At 40.5% G+C, this 23932-nt stretch overlaps 1 protein-coding gene across 1 annotated transcript in view; it reads right to left on the reverse strand.

The window, feature by feature from the left end:
• The window catches only part of PDGFD (platelet derived growth factor D), a 368901-nt gene that overhangs the window by 202535 nt on the left and 142434 nt on the right, over positions 1 to 23932 (reverse strand). Inside the window, exon 2 of the mRNA XM_040340228.1 lies at positions 3677 to 3881. Within this exon, the coding sequence (XP_040196162.1) occupies positions 3677 to 3881 (205 nt within the window). The remainder of the gene's footprint in view (positions 1 to 3676; positions 3882 to 23932) is intronic.

Here is a 23932-nt window from a genome sequence, read left to right on the forward strand (position 1 = left end):
CAAAAAAACTCAGATCTCATATTTACACTGAAATGCAATAAAACATTTTTTTTTATTAGAAAATAAATAAATACAATTTTTTCCTTCAAGAGCATTGGGCGGAAGTGACGTTTGACGTTGCTTCCGCCAGTCAATGCTATGAAGCCGAGTGGGGGCCTCTCCCGCCGCCGATAAAAGTGATCTTGCGGCAAATCCGCCGTAGAGACCACATTTATCCGATAGCGGACCGCCCGCTGAAAAAGAGGACATTGGGGTTATGGCAGCTAGATGCTGCCATAACAACGATATTCCTCTTCAAACAGCCGACGTATAACGACGGCGGGCGGTCCGCAAGTGGTTAAATGAGTAAAAACTTTTAATTACTGATGCATTATTAGAAAAATAAAATATATGCAAAAAAAATTTAATTTCTTTTGTAAATAACTTTAACATGCTTTGTACCAAAAATTATATTTTAATGTTGCAGTAAATAAAATAAGCAGCAGAATAAAACGTATATATGTTTTCCCCACAGTAATTGTACTTGTGTTCAAAATATTACTAATCAAAGTTCAAAAAATTATATATTTTTTTCTAGATTTTAACTCTTTTTATTATGTAAATAAATAAATAAAAATTCTCAGAGGACTTTAGGATCACAAGAAAGCCCTGTTTGTTCACATTTTTTATCATAAGTAATTACAACGGTATATATTCATGAACAGACACATAGCAGACATGTAAAAATTTGGTCTGGTCCATAGGGGGTAAACAGGTGTGGGAGCCAAAGTGGATATACAGCAGAAAGTGAGAGAAAATATCTCCGAATTGAGGGAAATCCCCATTTAGATGGTCGTCGCTGAAATGAGTGCGCCCTCTGGTGTGATCCCTCTGGTAACAATTCAAAATTTTGGATTTCCCCCTCACCCCACTATTGACAATGGTCACCAGGACAGAAAGAGAAGGTTAATTTCCTTCACAAGAACACAGACCAAGATTCTAACCCTTCCTTAATCTATCCAAAAAGAAGGGAATGTGGGTGAAGAGGAGCTTTGTTCCTCTGAAGCCTCCATAAGTGTCTGATTGGACACTTCTACTCTGGATGACCTCTGCAGTTATCTTTAGTAAGGGCAATGCTAATAGATAGCACTGTCCCACTGCTGTTTGTGCGCATTTGCAAAGTGGATAGTGTAGGGACAGTGTATCCAGCAGGAGAGATTCTGGTAGAGGAGGGATAATGCAGGAATATCATGCCTAGCTTCGCTATCAGGGAACTATAGAGAGTTGGGACAAGAACCCTCCTCTTAGTTTACTAAAGGCGCCGGAACCATTATTCTGCCTATCAGCCACCCCCTTCATAAGATGCTGCTCTGATAACCTAAGCCTATCAGAGTATCCTCCCAAGTGAAGAGATATGTTAAAATATGTTAAAATACTGCCAACATTGTCAAGAGTTATTGTACCAGGGTTGCCTGTGATATTAGAGATCTGTTGCCATAATATATGGAACAGTGAAGTGAGCGCCTTGCCGTGTTCTTTCACATATTATTTGTATCTTCTACTTATCCAAATAATAAGTGTGCCACCATCTTTGGTCTTGCGGTACCTTTAGTCTTTCTTGGGTACCAAGCAACTGGCCCCACTCCAAGGTTCTATGGGACCAGAGCTGCCACCAACCCAATGCTCTCATATTTAATCAAGTGGCTATTGGAAATATTAGAGTGCTTAATAAAGATGACCATACACTAGCAGAATTCCAAAATAAAATTTTCATTCTAAGAACACCCTGGGGTTTCACACACCAAGGAGGAGGACCGTTCCAGAAATATCCCCCACTTTATGTGATTTACCACTGCAGGGGTATGAGGATCTGGTGAGTGGGGAACTGAAGGGGAGCACGAATGTCACTCCACGTTGTTTGCACAAGATTTGATCAAGGAACGATCTTTGTCACTTTGGATATGTTTCACTTAAATTAGCACTATAGACTGGACTAACGGTATATATAATGTATTATTATTATTTATTATTATTATTTATTATGATTATTTTGCACATGAGACTTTTTCCCATTGATTAATTCACATGACTATGTTGATTTTACATATAACATATCCACTCAAGTATATCTAATTATGCACTTTTGGATGCATATGTATGGATCTAGCACATCCTACACACAGGTGTACAACTATTTACCTTTTTGGTTTGGTACACATCTTTCACTTTGCATATGAGATTTTCTCATTTAATGTTTGTATTTTTGTACTTTGGTTTATATAATCACCCTTCTGGATGCACACACAGGTTAATACCTATTAACACTTCCATACACAGATAGCTACTGTATCATAAATCTGGTATGATATAGTGTAATCGGGTGATTTTATTAATTTATCACGTGCACATTACACTTTGGTTCAACTAGCACTTGGACTTTTATGTGGCTAGTGGTTAGTCATTACTGGAGGTCACTCTCCAGGTGACAGGCAGCGCCACACACCCCTGTATATATAACTTCATGTTTGGTGCTTCACTAGTGGAGCCCCTAGGGGAGGCAGCAGCCTAGCCTTACCTAAGCGTGGTTACCTACCTATTATACATTTCTAATAGTGAATGTGGTTTTCTTTACGAAAAGTCCATTCACTCCCAAATTGAATGTTAAAAGAAAAAAAATGTTTTAAGACCTTTTGAATGACATTTACTATATCATTGTATGTGCTCATGAGAATGTTCATACAAATGGTTATACAAAAATGTACTGGTGTATGGCCAGCTTAGATTATGGTTATCCATAACCCATGCTGTAGGCAGTGCCATGGTGGAATGATGCTATGGCATGCATGTTTAATATAAGACATACTCACTACCCCAGTCACTCACCAGGTTGGAGTCATTTTAACAGCACTAGTGGAACTGCTTGCTCTTCCAAGAGGGAGTAAATTAAAGTGATTCTAAAGGCTTTTTACCTGAATGTACTCTCTGCATTAATTAACAAAAATCTTTTATCTCCAGGATCCCCAGCCCCCACTTATATTTACCTGAGCCCAATCTCGATCCAGCACTGTGCACGAGAATAGTGTCTCTCTCCCCCCTCATTGGATAGATTGATAGCATCGCTGCTGTCAATCAAATTCTGTAAGGAGGGAGCAGGTGTCAGGGCCAAGTCATGTTGTCTGTGCCTATAACCGCAGACAGGGCGGTTTGGGATTGCGCTTGCATGAGTGCCTCCAAAGAAAGCAGCTTCCTATGGTGGCACCCACTGAAGAGGTGGAGCCAGAAGTGGGGGTGGGGGACCCCGGAAGAGGAGCATTGGGGCTGATCTGTGTAAAACCATTGCGCAGAGTAGGTAAGTATAACATGTTTTTTATTTTTAAAAGAAAAAGTCCAAAGGTTTACAATCACTTTAATTGGTGTCGCAAAGGACACTTTTACCAGCTTCTGAACTATTTGGTTGGCCTGTCAGTGCAATTCAACTTTGATAAACATTTGATTGCTGCAGACTGGTAAAATGGCACTGATGAAAAATGACAGATACGGGGCTCTATTTTCACCAGTGACATCTAGTTTGTATGTGCTCTCTGAGTTTTCTCTGGATGCCACGAAGCCAAGGTTTGATTTCAGTTAGCTAGCAGGCATGACAGACAGAAATATCAACTGTGGTATTACCAGACTTCCCATTTGGACGTTCACTCACCTGCAAACATCATTTTCTTGTTCTTCTAATCCAAACTGGCTATCAAATGTGAGTTGTATCCTCGTGTTTTCTGCAGAGTCCAGAATCCATGTCAGAAGCAAGTTTCTTGGGTAACTGGCAGGAAAGCGGGGACTGCTTATGCAACCATTTCCCACCACTTGAATGGTTTCTTCTTTTCGGTAAAGTCTTGTAAGTAGGTTACTCTCTGTAAGAACAGACATAAAAAAAAAAAATCACAGTCATTTAACAGATCAGAACAGTGTGTGAAATTCATCACGGCTTTTAAAAGGGGTTTTAGGCTTTTAGCAAAAATTGCATAACTACTGTGACATCATCATTACTGGTGGACATCAAGTGGCAAAATCTTTCAGCTACAAAGAATGGCTTTTCAGCTTCTTTTAAGCTGAATTCCAAGGAAATATTAAGAAATAATTAATTTAATTGTGAATTTATTAAAATTCATTCAAACTTGCTGCAACACATGTTACAAAAAATATGTTTTAAAACGTGTCGACTGATTTTGCCAACTATGCTGTGTTGCAGTGCCATAGACTTTGAATGCCACCTACAAAGCACTGTACAGCAGATCCCAATCCATGCAGCATATGCTGTCCATTGAGGTTTGATGTTTTGTAAAAAAAAGAGCTAGTGGCCCTGGCCCACTGGGCAAGTGCCCGTGTGCCCTATGACCAGTCTGGGCCTTGTTGACAGCACTGCCTTTGCTGCTGAAACCCTCCCACTGTGAGCTGTAGTATGAGGAAGAAAAAGAAAGGTAACCCCCTGGATGGGACTTTGAAGGCCAAAACACAATATGGATATAAAAAATTGTTTTTTGGGACAAAGTGGACCTATTGACATTGGCTCTGAACGTACATTCAGCACCTAAGTACATACAAACATAAAACATATTCCATATCCAAATGGAATCACCAAAAAGCAATGCATTTGCCGGATGGCAAAAAGAAAAAACAGAACATAATACAATAACAACGTAGACTGTAACATCAAAAACACTCTCCAAATGGTAGATGCTGCCCGACGCTGTTCTGTTTTTTATCAAACCATCATCAGGGGCTTCAGGAGTGGATATTATGTGAGATTTGACATTCGCAGATAGAGTAGATGTGGATCTCCCCAGCATTGTTCGTGTGCATGAGTTATATGCAGGAGAAGATAGGAAATGATAGCTTCACAACAAACGCTCCCAAAGAATGGAACTCCAAGACCTGCTGATATGTATGCAGACAGGTAGTTGTCCAGATGCCCATGGAACTCATAGGACAAATTTCTATATTGGTCAAAATAGACCTGGGAGGTTATGAGGATATCTAGGGGCGTTATCCCCATGTGTGGATGAGCATTGCTTTTTGGTGATTCCATTTGGATATGGAATATGATTTATGTTTGTATGTACTTAGGTGCTGAATGTACGTTCAGAGCCAATGTCAATAGGTCCACTTAGTCCCAATAAACAATTTTTTATATCCATATTGTGTTTTGGCCTTCAAAATCCCATCCGGGGGTTACCTTTCTTTTCCTAAATACCAGGGATGTGGCCATTATCACAACCTTTGGATACAGTAGCACCTCCTCCTATATCTGTAGTATGAGGAAGGGGGATCGTATGTGACATGTTGTACTTGTTTAGACTGCCATACAGGAGTCTTTAATTGTATTTTATAGAGTTCTGTAATCCACTCTATAGGAGGACTTTGGTTAAACTCCAAGAGAGATATTAAACAATTAAATATTCATTAAAAAGTCTCAAAGATCTACAGTATTCAGACATTTTCATTGCGACAATATGCATTAAAATTGTCTGTCACAATTTGCATGTTACTTACTGTCTATATTTCTTGATCAACGGATCGCTTTGGTTTTTGCTTTTCTTTTTTTTTCTATTTTTCGAATGAAGATAACCTTTGCATCTGCATTATGTTTTATATTTTTTGTTACATGCTCAGTTTGAACTCCCCAGGTTTATGACAAGTTTAGTAAAACTATATTCAAATAAGTACAATTATATTCATTTTTAAACCAACAATGGCAACCTAAGTTTCCTTTAGCCCTGGTTCACACTGGGTACGATTTGGAACGATTTGAGATGCGATTTGACATGTCAAATCGCATCTCAAATCGGCGGCATTTGCCGGCAATGGCACTGTCCTAATCAGTGCGATGCCGCATCTGCGATTTCAAAAAGTAGTTCCTGTACTACTTTTTGCGATTTCAGGCCGCGATTTACATTAAATTGCGGCCAAAATCGCGGCAAAATCGCGATTTTGAATTCGCAGCAGTGTGAACCTAGGCTCAAGGGACAATTTTTTTTAACATCCTTAATATGACAGTGTATAAGGTTTTTATAGATGTAAGGATTGTTTAAAACGTTTGCCAGGAGAGGTATGTACTTTTTGCTTTAAAGGCACTTGTTCATCTTCTAATTTGGATACTGGTATTTTTTGGTAACATTTCATTCTCCATCGTTTCTGCAATTTTTTTCACTGTACCCTGCAACTTTTCATTTCAAGCTTGAGAAATGTTGACGTGCAGCACAATGAAAAGCAATAATTTAGCTTTTTATTTTTTTGCCTCTATAGACACATCTTTTTTTCAACCTATGCTACTTTTTTCAACTCCGGGTTCAGGAAAAATGTCATGGTTGCTGTGGTGCAACATTAGCGATCTTAGGTTAGAACTATTTTTTACTGTATTTGTGTTTTCAACTTTCAGAGATATCAGAAGGAAGGCCTACTGATGGTTCCCTTCCTTCATACGATCTAATCTTGCTTTTAGTAACCAGAATTCTGTGGAACCCTTTGGTTCCTCCAGGAGTTGCTAAAGGTTCATTAAGCACTGAATAGTGGAGGACTGAGGGTTCCGCTGTTGTAAAAAGTTTGATTAAGGCTGGTCTAACTAACTTTTCTTGCCCTCTGATCTTTCCAGTTCAGGAACCGATATACCTTCTTGATGCTTCGAACTACATGACGGTATTGCAATATTCCAAGAATTTCTCATACCTCTATCTCTATACCTACCGAGATGAGACAAGTGGAAAAATAGTGCTGGACCCATAGGGTTATCTTACTGGTACTGTTATCTTATGCCGCATACACACGATTGGTCAAACCGATGAGAACGGTCTGATGGACCGTTTTCATCAGACCAAACCGATCGTGTGTGGGCCCCATCAGTTAATTATCCATAGGTTAAAAAAAAAGCAATCTTGGTTTTAAATTTAACCGATGAATACCTAACCGATAGAAAAAAAACGATCGTTTGTAGGCACAACCATCGGTTAAAAATCCACGCATGCTCAGAATCAAGACGACGCATGCTTGGAAGCATTGAACTTAGTTTTTTTCAGCACGTCGTTGTGTTTTATGTCACCACATTCTGACACGATTGTTTTTTTAACCGATGGTGTGTAGGCACGACTGACCATCCGTCAGCTTCATCTGCTAACCGATGAAAACGGTCCATCAGACCGTTTTCATCGGATGGACCGATCGCGTGTACAGGGCTTTAAAGTATTGATGTTAATGTAAATGAGCTGGTTCCCAAGCAGGCAGCTTCTACATCCAACAGGATTTCCACAGTCTGCTTGGCTTTGAGTGTAATTTAACAAAAATTAAAATTGAAGTGACACCACTGCTAAGAGGTCCAGATACAACTTTATTCCAAATCCAGGATGACAATTCCTGGGAACCCAAACCAGCCATTGACCAGACCTGTGCTTGCAGTCACACTGGAAAAATAACATTAAAGGTCCAGTTCAATTTTATTTTTTTTAACTTGTTGTAATCAAGCCCCCAAGAAATGGGATGTTCTTGAACCCCTGAAATGCATTGAATACTTTGTACTTTTGTTGGAATAAAGTTGTATCTGGACCTCGTGGCAGTGGTGGGGTGCTTCAGTTTCCATTTTTGTTCTATATATACCCAGTCACACAATCAAAGTTGAATTTACAGCACTTCTCAGGGTGATAGTCTCTTCAGCTATGTTTCAGGTATGGCTGAACTCTACTTATATCAATATTTTATTTTACTACACCCTGTATGTCCCAGATTGTGGCTCTGTTGCTTTGAATGGAGAGAGTTATAAATTGCAAGTCACTTGTTACATTGCGGCATTCATTTCTATACTCCCTTACAGTAGCATCTCTTAAAAGGTGGATGGCAAAGAACCAAGGAAGACCATTTTCAATCAAGGGAAAAGGGTATTTAGAATTACAATTGTAGTTTTAATGCATGCTTGGAGTTCACCTTTAAAGGGGTTGTAAAGGCAGAAGTTTTTTTGAATTCTTTGCATTAGGATAAAAAGCCTTCTGTGTGTAGCAGCCTCCCCAGCACCCCCTAATATTTACCCGAGCCCCCTGCCTGTCCAGCAATGTCCACGAGTCCCTCGGTCGTCCAGGGTCCGGATTGGGTGACACATAGCAGCGGCACCATTGGCTCCCACGGCTGTCAATGAAAGTCAGTTAGCCAATTGGGAGAGAGGGGGTGGGGCCAAATCGAAGCTCTGTCTCTGAATGGACACACAGAGTTGCAGCTTGGCTCAGGTGCCCCCATAGAAGCTGCTTGCTGTGGGGGCACTCGGCAGGAGGGAGGGGCTAGGAACAGCAAAGAGGGTCCCAAGAAGGGGAGGAACCCGGCCTCCATGTGTAAATCAACTGCACAGAGGAGGTAAGTATAACATGTTTGTTATAAAAAAAAAAAAAAAAAAAGAGAGACTTTACAATTACTTTAAGAATCCATTGAACAATTAATGGACTGACCCTTTAAGCTGTTATCTAAAATGTGTCTCTAATGAACACGATTTATGTCTATAGCTCCTGTGTAGAAAAATGCTGTGCAATGAGCTAGTTGAGCTGAAGTGTGAGATAAATGCATGGCAGGGACTGCTAGTTTTAAAATCAGATGAAATCAGTGTAACAACTGGCAATACTTCAGTTAATAATACATAAATAAAAGAGAATCCAGCATTCCGGGGGATGAGCGCTATACTGATGAGGTACATCTCCTTCGAGCACTGCGGAGTAACACTCCATCCATTATAGTGATTACAGATAAGTAAATTGTTTTCTCGGGTTTACTAGGGTCAGTTGACTTTGTAGGAAACACTATTCCAGATAACTGCTATGTTTTATTAACTGCACTAAAGAGAATTTGAATATATGATATTTTCATTTTGCAGCTGCAGTTTATTGTGCAAACCATCTTGCACAATGTCATGTTTTTCAAAATATAAAATACTATTATTATTATTATACAGGACTTATATAGCGCCAACAGTTTATGCAGCGCTTTACAACTTGGGGGTAGACAGTACAAATACAATACACTTTAACCACTTCAGCCCCGGAAGAATTGGCTGCTGAATGACCAGGCCATTTTTTTGCGATTCGGCACTGTGTCGCTTTAACTGACAATTGCGCGGTCGTGCGACGCGGTACCCAAACAAAATTGACGTCCTTTTTTTCCCACAAATAGAGTTTTATTTTGGTGGTATTTTATCACCTCTGCGGTTTTTATTTTTTTGCGCTATAAACAAAAAAAGAGGGACAATTTAAAAAAAAAAAACATTTTTTTTACTTTTTGCAATAATAAACATCCCCAAAAAATATATATAAAAAAATATGTTTTTCCTCATTTTAGTCCACTATGTATTCTTCTACATATTTTTGGTAAAAAAAGAACACAGTAAGCATATATTTATTGGTTTGCACAAAAGTTATAGCATCTACTAAATAGGATATAGTTTTATAGCATTTTTATTATAATTTTTTTTACTAGTAATGGCGGCGATCAGCAATTTTTATCACGACTAAGATATTGCGGCGGACACATCAGACACTTTTGACGCTATTTTGGCACCATTGTCATTTATACATCGGCCAGTTCTATAAAAATGCACAGATTATTGTGTAAATGACACTGTCAGTGAAGGGGTTAACCAGTAGGGGGCTAGGAAGGGGTTAAGTGTGTCCTAGGGAGTGATTCTAACTGTGAGGGGGCTGGGCTACCAGTGACATGACATTGATCACTGCTCCATATTACAGGGAGCAGTCGATCAGTGTCCTGTCACTAGGCAGAACAGGGAAATGCCTTGTTTACATCAGCATTTCCCCGTTCTACTTATTCAGTCACACAATCGTGGGACAATGGTGGACATCGTCCCGGATCCCGCGGCGAGTGCGCACACACCCGCTAGGCAGCAGATTCAAAGCAACGTATCTGTATGTTGCTTTGCCTACCCATGCCATTGCGCCAAAGTAAATGTAAGTTAGGCAGTCGGCAAGCTGTTAATACTGTAAGAATCAGAGGACTCTGCTACTTAGAGCTTACAACCTAAGAGAAACATTACAAGTAAACAGAAGAAAGTAAATATACATACACAGATGGTCAATTATATAAGGAAGCCAAAAACGTGCAGAATTTTTAGAAAGAAACATTTTTTTGAAAGGGATCATAAAGAATACTTACCTCTCTGGTGGATGCTGAGTCCTATCTTTGATCTCTTTAGGGGTAACAGCAACCAATAACACACTTCCAGGTACGTTGGATGCCCAGTTCCCTGCATGCTGCAGAAATACAGCACGCTACTGTGTCCTGTGCTGTTGTAGGGGTGGACCGATGGAACCACAACAGACAGCAGGGAAAAGGGTATCAAGAAGTGTGTTGGATGCAGGAGATTATTTGGTCCCTGTAGCTCTTCAAGAGAGTGAAGACAGGACTCATCTCACCCACCAAGAGAGGGTATTCTTTAGTAGTGATGTCGCAAACCTAAAATTTTCGGTTCGCGAACGGCGAACGCGAACTTCCGCAAATGTTCGCGAATGGGCGAACCGCCATAGACTTCAATGGGCAGGCGAATTTTAAAACCCACAGGGACTCTTTCTGGCCACAATAATGATGGAAAAGTTGTTTCAAGGGGACTAACACCTGAACTGTGGCATGCCGGAGGGGGCTCCATGGCAAAAATCCCATGGAAAATTACGTAGTTGTCGCAGAGTCCGTTTTTAATCCATAAAGGGCATAAATCACCTAACATTTATAAATTGTTTGGAATAACATGCTTTAAAACATCAGGTATGATGTTGTATCGATCAGGTAGTGTAAGGATTAGGGTTAGGGTTACAGATAGGGTTAGGGTTACAGATAGGGTTAGGGTTAGGTTTAGGGTTACAGACAGGGTTAGGGTTACAGATAGGGTTACAGACAGGGTTAGGGTTAGGGTTACAGACTGTAACCCTAACCCTAGCCCTATCTGTAACCCTAACCCTGTCTGTAACCCTAAACCTAACCCTAACCCTGTCTGTAACCCTAACACCAAAATATGTCTTGATAATTTTATATCGTATGGGGTCCATAAGGATGTGGACATCATATACCTTCTTCAGTACATTTAGGACCACCGTACAAAATTCAACAGCTGCTGAGCAATGATACTGGCAGAGTGCAACTGCACTTTGCAAAGTGCACAATCTATTTGACTTTAGTAAATCAACCCCATGCGCTTTGCAGAGACAAAATATCCAGTAAACTGTGAGTACTTTTCATCAGGTTTTTTTTCAGCGGGAACACGGGGGAACGCAGTTCCGACACCTTCTGGACTGACTATATGTAATGGCAAGTGATGCTGGGGTGTGCTGCAGGGTATTGATGCTCACGGCTGTGGATCTATTTTTGCAGGGGGGTCTATTGTTGCTGGTGGGGGACCTATTTTTTCTAGGGGGGTGGGGGGGTCAGTTGTTGCTAAAAGAGATATACTGTTGGGGGAGGGGTCTATTGTTGATGGCAGCCAGAGAGAGTCTATTAAAGCTGGCTGTACGGAGATCTGTTGATGCTGCCGTGAATCTATTGTTGCTGGCGGGGAAATTTTGTTGTGGGTGGTCCATTGTTGTTAGGGGGATCTATTGTTGCTGGCTGCAGGGGATCTATTTTACTGCTTTCCTTGATATCATTACCAAATTCCATATAAATTACTTAGCACCCAACAAGTGGATACTTGGTTCTATATTGTCTAAAAGGGGCGGTACTGGGAGGTGGGTAGGGGGCGCAGAAAAGGGGTGACTTGGAAAGGGGGAGTTCCTGCACCTATTGTCTGAGAAAAAAAGCCCTGCTTTTCATTCTACAGTTAAGCCGACCATCTACTAATATATATTTTTTGTCAGAGAGATGACATGTTTTAGGTGACTGGTGCATATAAATTCATTACACCCATATATCTGGAGCACAGTAATAGAACATAATGATCCTTTGGATTTTTGAGCTGATGATTAGCAGACTTCAAAGAGCTGAGCCTACAGAACAGAAAGACGTTTAAAGACAAGAATGCCAAATTTAAGTCAGGGGGAAGTTCACCTTGAAGGCAGACATGCCAGACATGCACTATTTACTCCAGATTCGTTGGCTGTTCAGAAGTGTAAATGGATTTGCCATGCTGTTAATGACATTATAACACATAAACTCTGCTGAACTGCTGTGGGTACAGGCAGTGCAGTGGGCCATGGGGAATATAATCTGGATGCCACCTGGGTTACTTCACTAACACTAAAGAGTTGTGGGCTCCATTTTTTATTATTGTTTTTATTTTACAGGACAGTTTGCAGAGCGCTTTACAACATGAGGGCAGATAGTACAGTTACAATGCAATTCAATACAGGAGGAATCAGAGGGTCCTGCTCATTAAAGCTTACAATCTAGGAGGGAGGGTCAAGTGATACATAAAGTAATAACTGTGAGGGGTGAGCTGATGGAGAAAATGCTTGCATACATGGTCTCATGCCTCCCCTGCTTGTAGCTTTAATCAGAAACCTACTTACATATAGGAACATACACTCACAGTAGGAAATTGTGGACTCCATTTTATTTAGGTGCTTGCATAGAGAATCTTGTGCCTCCTCTGTGGGTAGTTTTATCAGAAGCTTACTTACATATAGCCATAGCTCCCAACTGTCCCTGATTTCGAGGGACTGTCCCTGATTTGGAACAATGTGTCTCTGTCCCTCATTCCTCCTCATTTGTCCCTCATTTTGGTCTGATCTATATAGATGTATATAAAATGCACTTTTTATCTATCAAAATGTGTTTTCCAACACTAAACCTTTCATCCGATTTCTAAATTGCTGCATTTGTAAATTCCAAAAGCCAATCTAATGCCTCGTACACACGGCCGGTTTTCCCGACGAGAAAACTGAAATGTTTTAGATTGGTCAGGAAAAACGGTCGTGTGTATGCTCCCGACGAGAAAACTGCCCGCAAAAAAATTAGAACCTGCTCTATTTTTCCCATCGTGTTTCCCGTCAGTCTTTTTCTCGTCACGAAAACCGCTCGTGTGTACGCTTTTTTCGAGGGGGAAAAAAAATGCGCATGCTCAGAATCAAGTATGAGACGGGAGCGCTCGTTCTGCTAAAACTAGCGTTTGTGATGGAGATAGCACATTCATCACACTGTAATGGACTGAAAAGCACAAGGCTGAAGTGCGAATCGTCTCTCACCAAACTTTTACTAACATGAGGATCAGCAAAAGCAGCCCAAAGGGTGGCGCCATTTGAATGGAACGTCCCCTTTATAGTGCCATCGTATGTGTTGGACGTCACCGCGCTTTGGTCAAGAGTTTTTTTGACTGAACATGGGTATGCAAGGCAGGCTTGAGAGGAATCACGTTGGGAAAAACTTCGGATTTTGGCATGTCAGGAAAACCGGTCGTGTGTACAGGGCATAAGGAATAGTAGTGGTAAAAAAAGCACTTGTGGGTTTAACCAATCTTTTCCTTTAACCCCCCTGGCGGTATTCCCGAGTCTGACTCGGGGTTACATTTTTGTGCTACGATCGGTAACCCCGAGTCAGACTCGGGCTTGCCTCGCATAATCCACAGGCTTGGTTTACTTACCTTGTCCCTGGATCCAGCGATGCCACCGCGCTGTGTGAGCAAGCGGGTCCTCGCTCGATTCACACAGTGCCTCTGTGTGCTGCCGATCTCCGTTCCCTGCGACGTTACGATGCACGGGGGCGGAGAACGGCACCAAATTTAAAAAGGTAAACAAACACAATACATACAGTATACAGTAATCTTATAGATTACAGTACTGTATGTAAAAAATACACACCCCCCTTGTCCCTAGTGGTCTGCCCAGTGTCCTACGTGTTCTTTTATATAATAAAAACTGCGATTTGTGGGGAAATTCGTCATAAAAAAATAAAAGTAATGACAGCGACAATTCTGCAACTGAGCAAATTTCAGTGATTTTGAGTTGATTACATTATTGAATAATTTTTATTATAATTATATTATTTGTTATAATTATTTATAATTATTTATTATATTATAATTTATAATTTTGTTTTTAAAAAAATTTCATACCCGGGATGCCTACTAGACTCTTGTTTGGACAGATTTAGTGAGTTATTCCTAAGAATTACAGGCCTACAGTATAAAACGCCAAATTTTCTTGCAAATAATGGTACCGCTTTCAGCACTTTTTTCTGAAATAATCATACCGCCAAGGAGGTTAAGGGGGCGTGGCCAGGGGTGTGTCCTATGACTGCATACTTTTGCTTATAGGTGTCCCTCATTTCCATCTCAAAAAGGTGGGAGGTATGCATATAGCAACACATGTACAAAAGGTCATATTTAAATCTCCTCCGAGCCTCAATGCCTTGTGTTCCAGGCTGGTGGCATAAGAGGAGAAGAAGAGGACCCTTTTTTTAATCATGTACAAAAAAGTAACCACCTTAGTGCTAAAAAAAATAAAAATGCTAGTAGAACACATTGACAGTTAACATGCATCTACTATACTTTGAACATTTGCCAGCATTCAGCATATTATAAATACAGCAAATGTTCCTGGTAAATGTCAGCAAGTATGTGCCTAGATTCACCAACAGTTTTATAAATAAGCATGAAGGTGATATCATCTAGTTATAAAAGTAGTTCAGTGAAATCGTTAGAGCAAATTTTGTTGTTAATCATTGTTGGGCACTATAATGTCTGAGGTGTTGTCATTTGGAAACAATTTAACAATTGACAAAAAGTGATGACTTCACATGTAATGTGTAGTCTATGCTATACGTGAATGTCTACACATATTAGCACAATTATCTTGTTTACTGAGTTTTCCTAACTGTGACTTAAATTTAAAAAATAAATGCAAAATAACAGTCTTATCCTGGTCTGTATGTCTTATATGAGCAGGATAGTTTTACCGAAGGTAGCTCCTGGTTGGACCACCCAAGCCGGAGAGGTCTACTGCAGTGATGAAACCAACCGCTAAAGAGGATAACCCCTGACAATAAATTACATATTCTTCAAAGAAACAGGTTGACAACTCATTTACTGCAAAATTTTATTTTTATGAATTTTCTAACTTTTAGTGATATTTTAGTGATACTTATTAACAATTTAGGATCACATGTTCCTCATTTACATAAAAGCACCTGGTGGACTCTAGGTTATTCAGACTGACCATGTTCTTATATACGAGGGGTCTTTTAGAAGACCCCTCGTATATATAATTATATAATTCTTATATCTGGCCTTAGAGAGTAAAACAATACAAACATTCTGCAGAATACTTACTAGCTAGTCAGTTCGAAATTCAAGCCTTGAAGATCTTAAGGTAAAAATAAAGATAGTAGAAGCTTTTCAAAAAGTACATGCAAAGATCCCCAATATTGGGTAATCCAGAAGACAAAGAATAAAGAAGAGCATTGAGGATATTAAAATACTGAAGATGTATCAGAAATGGGAACAAAACTGGAATGTATGGGACATTTCAGAAGAGTCTACACTAGAAGATATACTGAACAGGCAGCAGATAAAGTAATAGGTAAGGAGAAGAAGAGAATATATGGCTCTCAATGACTCCCAATATTCTTAAAGTAGAACACAATATGCAACAAAATATTCTGTCAATATGGTCTAGTAAAATAAATACTTAGACTGTCAAGAGCCCTGCTTGCTTCAGAAACTAAGATACAGTTTAGTAGGTTACTTTAAACAGTGTAAACCTTTGCCACAAGAAGCTACACAACCATTGTTTAGGCTGGAGTTATTTTACCCAAGAAAGACTGTTAATAAGACTCTTTAACCATATCCTTTAATATCACCTGAATGAAAAATTTGACAAAGACTCTAACCCCCCCCTTGCTCTATCATTAATGTAGCTGGGTGTAGGCTACTAAGAAAAGGAGGAGAGGAGACACTGCAAAGAGAGAAACCATGGACTTATTATTTCCCCCCTATGCTCATAGAAAAAGTCATTGCATCATCTCCTGCCTCTAGAGGGAGATCACTCTTCCTGTCTTGAAGCAGATGACTTTGGAACTTGTGGTCACCACAGGTGACATTTACTTAACCTCGAAGCCCCTGGCCTGACACAACAGAGCTGGTTAGCCTTTTTACATACTGTAACCAGTCAGTATCCCTGAACACCACCAAACCAGTCATATGATGACGCTGTACTGCACTAGTGACGGTATATAAAAAAAAATTGAAAAAAAAATAATTTTATTTAATTTCTTAATTTTCCAGAAAATTGTGACAAAAAATGACAACTTCAAAAAACTGGCTATGCCTCTTACTAAATACCTTGGACTGTCTACTTTCCAAAAGCGGTCATTTGGGGGGTATTTGTACTGTCCGGGTATTTTAGAGCCTCAAGAAATTAGTCAGTACTTTAGGATTAATCAATTTTCAAATATATATTTGTAGACTCTATAATTGTTACACAGACTAAATAATATACACTGATTTGGGTTATTTGCACCAGAGAAATGTAGAATACATTTTGGCCTAAAAGATAAAAGAAAGCCAAATAGATGGCACATATCAAGCTTTGCTTTATGCAGTCTCTTTTTCCAAATGGCTCGAGTGGTCCTATGAAAGCCTTCTTTTCCTCTGCTGTCTGGAAACGACCATGTCCAAACTTAGAGGAGGTGTCAATGAATTTAAGATCAATTTTCTCCAAAGCACAGTGACTGGTCTGCACAAGCAGGGACTTGCGCACTGTCATAACTTGTTTCTTTGTCTTAAAGTGGATGTAAACCCTCCATACACCCAGTGAAGTGAAGCATCAGATTAAACCAATCTCCCTACATAGGTTTTACATTTATATCTGCTGTCTTCACATTTATATACTGTTTAGAAAGTTGAGATCATGTTAGGACATTTTCTCTTCCTGGTTAACACAGAGTGTGATGTCTGGGCATACAGCCAAGATAGTTAACATTGCTGATTGGAGGAAAGGCACACACCCCCTAGGGCAAAGTGTTTTGTAATAGGGCCTGCTCTCTGCTAATCTATTTTAGCAACCTCCCAGGACAGAAGATTCAGGCTGCTTTTTTGTCTAAAAAGTCTGAGAATGTGTCTGATAACAGAGGAACAGTTCAGGAGAGAGCAACGGGACTTAGCTCACTGAAGAAAGATAACAAAATACTGCAGATATATGTGGCCAGCTCAAATTTCATGAATTCGGGTTTACATCCACTTTAAAGTAGATGTAAACCCACTCTCACCCTTTCTAAACTACTGCCATAGTGCTGGTCTATAAGGATATACTTGTCTCCTGCATGTATCCTTACCTGTCAAATGTCTCCCCTCTGTCTGCTATAAGAACTGAAAAACTGCAGATTTTGTGGGGGGATCTGTTGTCTGGAGCTCTGTGGGTGGAGTTGTGACTTCAGTAGACTCCCCGCCCACCTCTACACTCCCCTTACACAAAATTCTGCTATGATTACTAACATCCAGTCAAAATCAAGAAAAGTAACCACATGACTTCAGAAAAGGAGTGGGGAAAGGAATTAAAAAATAATGCCTGTCTCCAGGCTAGCGCATGAGATATGTAAATAACCTGTCACTCACAGCAAGGGGGCGGAACGGACTAAGGTTTTTCTCTGTAAGTCTGTTTTATTTCACTGAACAATAAAAGAGGATTGCTCAGAGCTGGATTAACTCTGTGTGGCAAGACTGGGCACAGATGATAGGAAATCTTATACTGTACATTGTGACAGCAAGAAAAAAATATATGTTTTTCGGGTTTACATCCACTTTAACAACACAAACCTTTAGCATGATAAAGTAATTTTTCACCTCTCCGTAGTGAACAAAACCACCCAGAGGGTTATCACTCTCTGAAAGGTCATTGTTCTTTACATATTTACCATTCATTGTCCAATTTTGTTTTGGATCTACTCAATTTTAGCCTAAATTTATGAAGAAAGATTATTTGTTTGCAAAATTGTATAACAGAAACTAAGAAAAATGTGGAGATTTTTCTCCTACATTTCTGTATTTTTTTTTTGCTCATTTATTTAGCAAAAAAACAACAACCCAGTGGTGATTTAAATACCACCAAAACAAAGCTCTATCTCTGTGAACCAAATGTACAAATTTCATTGCATGATCGAGCAAATGTCAGTTAAATTAGCTCAGTTCTGAATAGCATAAAATACCCCAGTCAGAAAGGGGGTAAAAACCTTCCAGAGGTCAAGTGGTTAAAATAAAGGGGCAGATTTGATGGACCACTTGGTCTTTTTTTAACTTTTTTTCCCTACTGCAATAAAGAACCTGTCCTCTCTCAGCTTTTTTTTTTTTTGTTAGGCTTGAGCTCCACATTAAATTTAGGAAGATGGGGAAAAAACAAAACAAAGCTTGAGCAGTTTCTCAATTACCGTATATACTCGAGTATAAGCCGACCTGAATATAAGCCAAGGCACCTAATTTTACCACAAAAAAATGGGAAAACATATTGACTCGAGTATAAGCCTAGGGCAGTGATGGCGAACCTTGGCACCCCAGATGTTTTGGAACTACATTTCCCATGATTCCCAACTACACTGCAGAGTACATGAGCATCATGGGAAATGGAGTTCCAAAACATCTGGGGTGCCAAGGTTCGCCATCACTGGCCTAGGGTGTCCATCTGCATGCCTCAATGTGCCTCACTTTGCCTCACTGTGTCCATGTGCATGCCTCACTGTGCCCATGACTAGACTGACGTTTAACCTCCCTGGCGGTATGATTATTTCAGATTTTAGGTGCTGAAAGCGGTACAATTATTTTGCATGGAAATTTGACGTTTTACATTGTAGTCCTGTAATTCTTAGGAATAACTCACTTAAATCTGTCCAAACCAAAGTCTAGTAGACATCTCGGGTATGATAAAGTTTGAAAAACAAAATCATCAATTATAATATAATAAATAGCTATATATAATAATAACAACAAATAATAATGTAATTATAATAAAAATTATTCAATATTGTAATCAAATCAAAAACACTGAAATTTGCTCAGTTGCAGAATTGTTGCTGTCATTACTTTTAGTGTTTGATGACGAATTTCCCCACAAATCGCTATCACTCGATTCTGCAAGTGATTATAATTTATTATCGCTGTTTTCCAGCTGCTCTAAAACCACTTTTGATATAAAGGGACACTTTTTGGTTGCTGTGGACAATCTACAGTTTCCAGGCAGAAAGAACCGTTTTTATAATATAAAAGTGCATGCAGGACACTGGGCAGACCACTAGGGACAAAGGGGGTGTGTATTTATTTCATACAGTACTGTAATCTATAAGATTACAGTATACTGTATATATTGTGTGTATTAACTTTTTTAAATTTGGCGCCGATCTCCGCCCCCGTGCGTCGTAAAGTCGCAGGGAATGGAGCTCGGCGGCACACGGGCACTGTAAATCGAGCGAGGAGACACCGCTTTATCACACTGCGGGGAGGCATTGCAGGATCCAGGGACAAGGTAAGTAAACTCTGCCTGTGGAGTCGGGATCGGGGTTACCGCTTTTGGTTCTGAAATTTCACCCCGAGCCAGACTCGGGAATACCGCTGAGGGGGTTAACGTGGGAGTCTATGAAAGGGGTGCCCGGTTTGAAAAATCGGTGCTCCCCGGTCATAGGTTCTCCAGACAACAAACTTTTCACACTTGTATAGGAAGAGTGTGGCTACATGTTTGCCAAGTTTGGGATCCAGAGAAGCTACAACCGGGTGGTACCAGGTCCCCAAATTCACCGGAGAAATAACCGTTTAACATGGGAGTCTATAGAAGGTGTGCCCGGCTTTGAAAAATCGGTGCTCCCCGGCCATAGGTCCCCTGGGCAACAAACTTTGCACACTTGTAGAGGAAGAGTGGGGCCGGTACCGGGTCCCCAAAGTCTGGGAGATTAGGCACAAAAAGGTGACTCGAGTATAAGCCGAGTGGGGCGTTTTCAGCACAAAAAAAGTGTGCGGAAAAGCTTATACTCGAGTATATACGGTATATATAGTTGGGCTTTGAAAAAATATGACTTCTTGGGAGTTATTTTTTTTAAGTTTTTCTTAAAGGATCACTAAAGGAAAAAATGTTTTGTGCTAAAATGACTGTTTACATGGTATAGAGACATTATAGTTAAATGATTCCTTTTAAAAACGATTGAAAAGCAATTCAATTCAATCATATATTTTACCTTGGTTTCTACTTTCGTTTCTCTGCTCTTCACTTCCTGCTTATCTGCACTGTTCATGTGACCATAGTGCTTAGAACTACATTTCCCAGTATCCTTTGCAGTTTAAAAAAATCGGGCATGAGAGCTCTCTCACAGTTTTTGCATAAACCGCCCACTATACCTCCCAACGATGATTATTCAAAACTTCTAAACACACACACACAAAGCCATACATGCTTCTCACAGTCTTCTTCCCCTTACAGCATATTACACTGACTTTAAGATTTTACATTATTTTTGAGCTTGTCTGCAAGGTTTTCTCCGTTTAGGTGCTGCTTGCAGTAAACTCACAGTGTAGTGTGTTCGATATGGAAGTTTTACACTTAGCAAGGGGGCGGGGTCCAGGCAGGGCAGTGGTTTCCTAAAACGAAACTTATTGGAAGAGAGGAGGTGCTGGGGTGTTACAGACACACCCAGTAATTCACACCTCCTTGCTGTTTGGGAAACGTGCACAGTGTTCACATGCACAGTTGTAGTCTCCAGGAGGGGGCGAGCTTGTTTGTCCACACACCAGGAATCCCCTCGCTCTGCCATGCTTTTCTTACACAGACAACCAGGAAGTGGGGAGAACAGAAAAGCCATACAAGAACATCTGTGCTAAAACGAACAATGAGGGCATGAAAACAGCACTGCGCTAAGGTAAAGGAAGCTATTTAGCTAATAAAATGTTTTCCTTTACTGACCCTTTAATGTGAAATTTGACTTGTGGATAAAACAATTAAATTAAATCTCATCAAAAAATCATTTGGAAAACAAACAAGAAATAAATCTCTTTTATTGAAGTCGCTCTTGAATATCATTCGAAGAATTCATCCCAGAAACCTGCAGAAAACATTGTGCCGAAGCCCTTTTTTGTTCTAACCATACATTAAGTGCTGCTGGAAAGTGCATTAATCATTGAAATTAATTTGTCTTTCTGATTAGCTGCATCAAAGAAAAGATGATTTCATTAATTAATCTTGACTCGAGGAAGTGTTTGTTCTGCTTTGTGTAAACACAGTTTCATTCTCAAAATCATGAAGCCACCGAGGCACAAATAGTCTGTTGTGAACAATAAAACGTAATAATCCTTAGAATACTAAATATTTTGACTCAATGAAGAGGAAAATAGGCAAATTCTTTCAGGTTTCCAGGGGAGGAAATGAAAACAAATTTAGACTCCCACATAACGAGGTTCAGTTATTACTACACTACAGTAGGCAAATGAATGACCTTATTGCCAGCACATGGTGCACATTACTATGTAACATTGCTCCGGATCATTAAAGACAAATCACACTTTATTTTCAATCAGAATACAGTTTGAGTTATTTTTGTTAAAGTGGAACTTCACTCTCCCAATCAACATTGATTATTTGTAATCCTTATGCTATTAGCATTAGTAAAATCGATAGGAAAGCATATCATATTACTTGTTTTAAACTTTTTTTTTACATTGCTTTAGTTACTTTCTGGTTTCTTGCCTAGGCAAATGATTTCATACATCCCATGAGACTTCAAGAGGGGAGGAGGGGTTTTCTCAGCCAAGCACACCCTCCTGCAGGCATGCTTGAGCTAAGGATAGATGGATTCCAGGAAGTAAATGCTACATGGATAATTTTCCCTTACTCAAGATGGCCATGGCCAGAAATGCTAGACGGTGTTTTTCAAGGTGATTTCTCAACAAAATAAAGCATGGATGGGTGGATGGGCAAGTAATATTAAGATTCAATTAAACAGTGTTTTTGGAGCTCAGATGCAGTGAAGATTTATTTAACCTCTTGCCAACCGCCTACCATAGTTTTACGGCGGCAGGTCGGCTCGGCTGCGCAAAAGCACGCAATATAACGTGATTTTGCATGTGAACATAGTATGTACAGTACATACTAGACCTAAGAAACAGCAGCAACCAGAACAGAGTAAGGGTAAGGCTGCTATCACACAATGCAGGTGTAGCAAAGCGCATGCGCGTTCCCACGTGTCGCATGTTGGGCCTCCCATTAATTTCCATGGGATGCACAACAAACAAGAAATGTGCAAAAGTGGGGTATGCCTGTTTTTAAGTGTGTGTGTGTGGGGGGGGGGGATTCTTGGAAAGAAGAGGGTTTTGCTAAGGGTGGTCATGCTGAGGAATGGAAGATTTTGGCTGCATGGATGTCTTCAAGTGGGAGGGGGGTTTCTGCTGCGGGTGGTCCTGGAGAGGGGGAGGTATCTACTGAAGGATGCCTTTTTGCCTTTTGAGTGGAATGTGATGGTCAGATGTTTACTACCTGGGAAGGGAGAGAGATATAAGGGGAGAATTTGGGTTAAGGGGAGATGGAATTTTTAATCAGATATGGTCACAGTTGCCCACTTGTTAGCTGCATATTGTCACAATTGCCAATTTACTGTCCACATGACTGCCCAATTGTTGCCTACATATATTCATGATTGAATGTTTGCTACAGGGCTGTGTTTTGTGAATGATACAGCAGAGGGAATGGTCAGTGGTCGATACAGGAAGACCTTTCTCTGCCAGGCGCTGATTTGACAGGTCTGAACAGGGAGCAGATACCTAAAGTTGCAATAAAAAGTATGTAAACCCTTTGGAATGATATGGATTTCTGCACAAATTGGTCCTAAAATGTGATCTGATCTTCATCTAAGTCACAACAATAGACAATCACAGTCTGCTTAAACTAATAACACACAAAGAATTAGGGCTCTTTCACACGGAGCGGATCCGTAATTGATCCGCTCCGTTAGCCCGTTTGGCTCAGCGGGGATTCCTCCGTAAATCCCTGCTGAGCTGTCGGCGGACAGGGCGGTCCCCGCACACTGTGCAGAGACTGCCCTGTCTCTCCTCCGCTCTCCCCTATGGGGAATCGGATGAATACGGACCGTGTGTCCGTATTCATCCGATCCGTTCCGCCGGACGGAAGAAAAATAGGGTTTTCTTCCGTCCGCAAAAGCGGATCTTTGCGGACGCGGATGGTTGCGGACGTTAGCGGACTTGTAATAAACAGACCGTTTGTCCGTATGTGTGAAAGGGCCCTTAAATGTTGTCTTGTTGTTTTTTTTTAACACACCATGTAAACATTCACAGTGCAGGTGGAAAAAGTATGTGAACCCCTAGACTAATGCCATCTCCAAGAGCTAATTGGAGTGCAGTGTCAGCCAACTGGAGTCCAGTCAATGAGATGAGATTGGAGGTGTTGGCTACAGCTGCCCTGCCCTATAAAAAACACACACCAGTTCTGGGTTTGCTTTTCACATGAAGCAATGCCTGATGTGAATGATGCCTCGCACAAAAGAGCTCTCAGAAGACCTACGATTAAGAATTGTTGACTTGCATAAAGCTGGAAAGGATAATAAAAGTATGTCCAAAAGCCTTGCTGTTCATCAGTCCACAGTCAGGCCCCGTACACACCATAGAATCCATCCGCAGAGAAATCCCAGCAAATGGGTTTCAGCGGATAGATCCTATGGTGTGTACACGCCAGCGGATCTGTTTCCGCGGATATATCTCCCCTGGGATGGATTCCAGCAGATCGAATATTCGCTGACATGCAGAACATATCCATCTGCTGGAGTCCATCCCAACGGATGGATCCGCTGGTCTGTATAGACTCACCGGATCCATCCGTCCGAAGGGATCCCCCGCATGCGTCGTAATGATTCGACGCATGCGTGGAATTCCTTATATGACAGCATCGCGCACGTCGCCGCGTCATAATCGCGGCGACGGCGCGACACGTCATCGCCAGAGGATTTCGGCGCGGATTTCAATGCGATG

The sequence above is a fragment of the Rana temporaria genome, chromosome 2 (genome assembly GCF_905171775.1).
Source record: "Rana temporaria chromosome 2, aRanTem1.1, whole genome shotgun sequence".
In the NCBI taxonomy this organism is placed as follows: domain Eukaryota; kingdom Metazoa; phylum Chordata; class Amphibia; order Anura; family Ranidae; genus Rana; species Rana temporaria.